This window comes from Crocuta crocuta, unplaced genomic scaffold (assembly GCF_008692635.1).
Source record: "Crocuta crocuta isolate KB4526 unplaced genomic scaffold, BGI_CrCroc_1.0 scaffold425, whole genome shotgun sequence".
Lineage (NCBI taxonomy): Eukaryota > Metazoa > Chordata > Mammalia > Carnivora > Hyaenidae > Crocuta > Crocuta crocuta.
In genome coordinates, this window is record NW_027531909.1 from 979,418 (window position 1) to 980,957 (window position 1,540).

The 1,540-nt window shown below is 41.0% G+C and overlaps 1 protein-coding gene across 3 annotated transcripts in view; it reads left to right on the plus strand.

The window, feature by feature from the left end:
- The window catches only part of FOCAD (focadhesin), a 377,756-nt gene that overhangs the window by 116,996 nt on the left and 259,220 nt on the right, over positions 1-1,540 (plus strand). For all 3 annotated transcript variants that reach the window (XM_077774673.1, XM_077774670.1, XM_077774671.1), the window contains exon 5: positions 261-365. In XM_077774673.1, coding sequence (XP_077630799.1) covers positions 261-365 — 105 coding nt within the window. The remainder of the gene's footprint in view (positions 1-260; positions 366-1,540) is intronic.

Here is a 1,540-nt window from a genome sequence, read left to right on the forward strand (position 1 = left end):
CCAAGTGTGTGTAGGGAGGTGATTGATAGGCTTGGTGGTTTGATTCTTTGGCTCCACTTCTCTTTTAACTAAGTTGCCTTAGAGCCTTCGACTTTCAGGGCTCTTGGCTGTGCTGCCAAATGAGTTGGGTGCGTGTGGGTGGTTTCTCTTCATTGTGGGTAGCAAGTGTTCAATTATTTAAAGATGGTGGGATTAAGTGCCTGATTAGACTATTCACTTTGTATCTCCGGCATTTAACATATTGCTATATTTCTTTACAGGAACACACATGGCTTGCTAAAAGCTGTTATGAAGTTGTTACAAATGCAAGCTCTAAAGGAAGGACAAGGTGGGGAGAAGAATCTTCGGAATTTATATACTATTAGGTATGCCTTGTCTTCTTTCTTTAAAAAAGTGTGTGTGTGTATGTGACTTGTTAACGAAATTATGGATATGCTAATCCGTTGAGAATTAATTATTTAATTCAGCAGTGACTGTGGGTTTTGACCTCTCAGGAAGTTAGTATTTTTATCTAAAAAAATTTTTTTAACGTTTTATTTTAGAGAGACAGAGCATGAGTACGGGAGGGGCAGAGAGACAGGGAAACACAGAATCTGAAGCAGGCTCCAGGCTCTGAGCTGTCAGCACAGACCCAGACACGGGGCTGGAACTCACGAACCTCGAGATCATGACCTGAGACAAAGTCAGCCACTTAACCACTGAGCCACCCAGGCGCCCCAGGAAGTTGGTATTTTTAAAAACGCACAAGATTGAGAGAGAGTTGAAAGCATGCCAATGTCACCATTGTGGGTTTCAGGGTTGCTTCCTTGGAATTGGAATCTGATACCCAAAATTCTTTCCGTTCTGGGAAATCTGTAACCATCTTCCCAATACTGCGAACACTGTAGAGTTGGTTGAGCAAATGTACTTAAAGCAGGAGGAGTTTGGGTTAGGCAGGAGGGTAAACTTCCTCACTGTAAAAAAGGAATAGTCTATTTAAGGGTTAATACCCAGGGCAAGGTTGGTAGTTAGGAGCACTGATTTGCCTTTTCTTTGTCATGTATATAATGTAACATGGTAGAATTATGCTAAAAAGAACATAGCAACATAGAACATAGTAACAATTACGATGAAATACATTGGATTTTATTGAGGAGACTGGACAAGGGAAGGCATCATACTTACTTGTGAAAGTGACCCTAACCATTGCATTGAAGGTCCCAGAAAGCCATTTCTTAAAAAAAAAAAAAAAAAAAAAAATTTAATAGTTTATTGTCAAGTTGAAAAAAATTTTTTAATGTTTATTTTTGAGAGAGAGACAGAGTGGGAGTGGGAGAGGGGCAGAGAGAGAGGGAGACAGAATCGGAAGCAGGCTCTGAGCTGTCAGCACAGAAGGAAAATGTTCAGGGGATGAGCTGCCAACTCTGAGCTGTCAGCACAGAGCCCAACGTAGGGCTGGAACCACAAGCCATGAGATATTGACCTGAGCCAAAGCTGGATGCTCAACCTACTTAACTATCCACGTGTCCCTCAGAAAGCCATTTCTTTTTTTTTTTTTTTT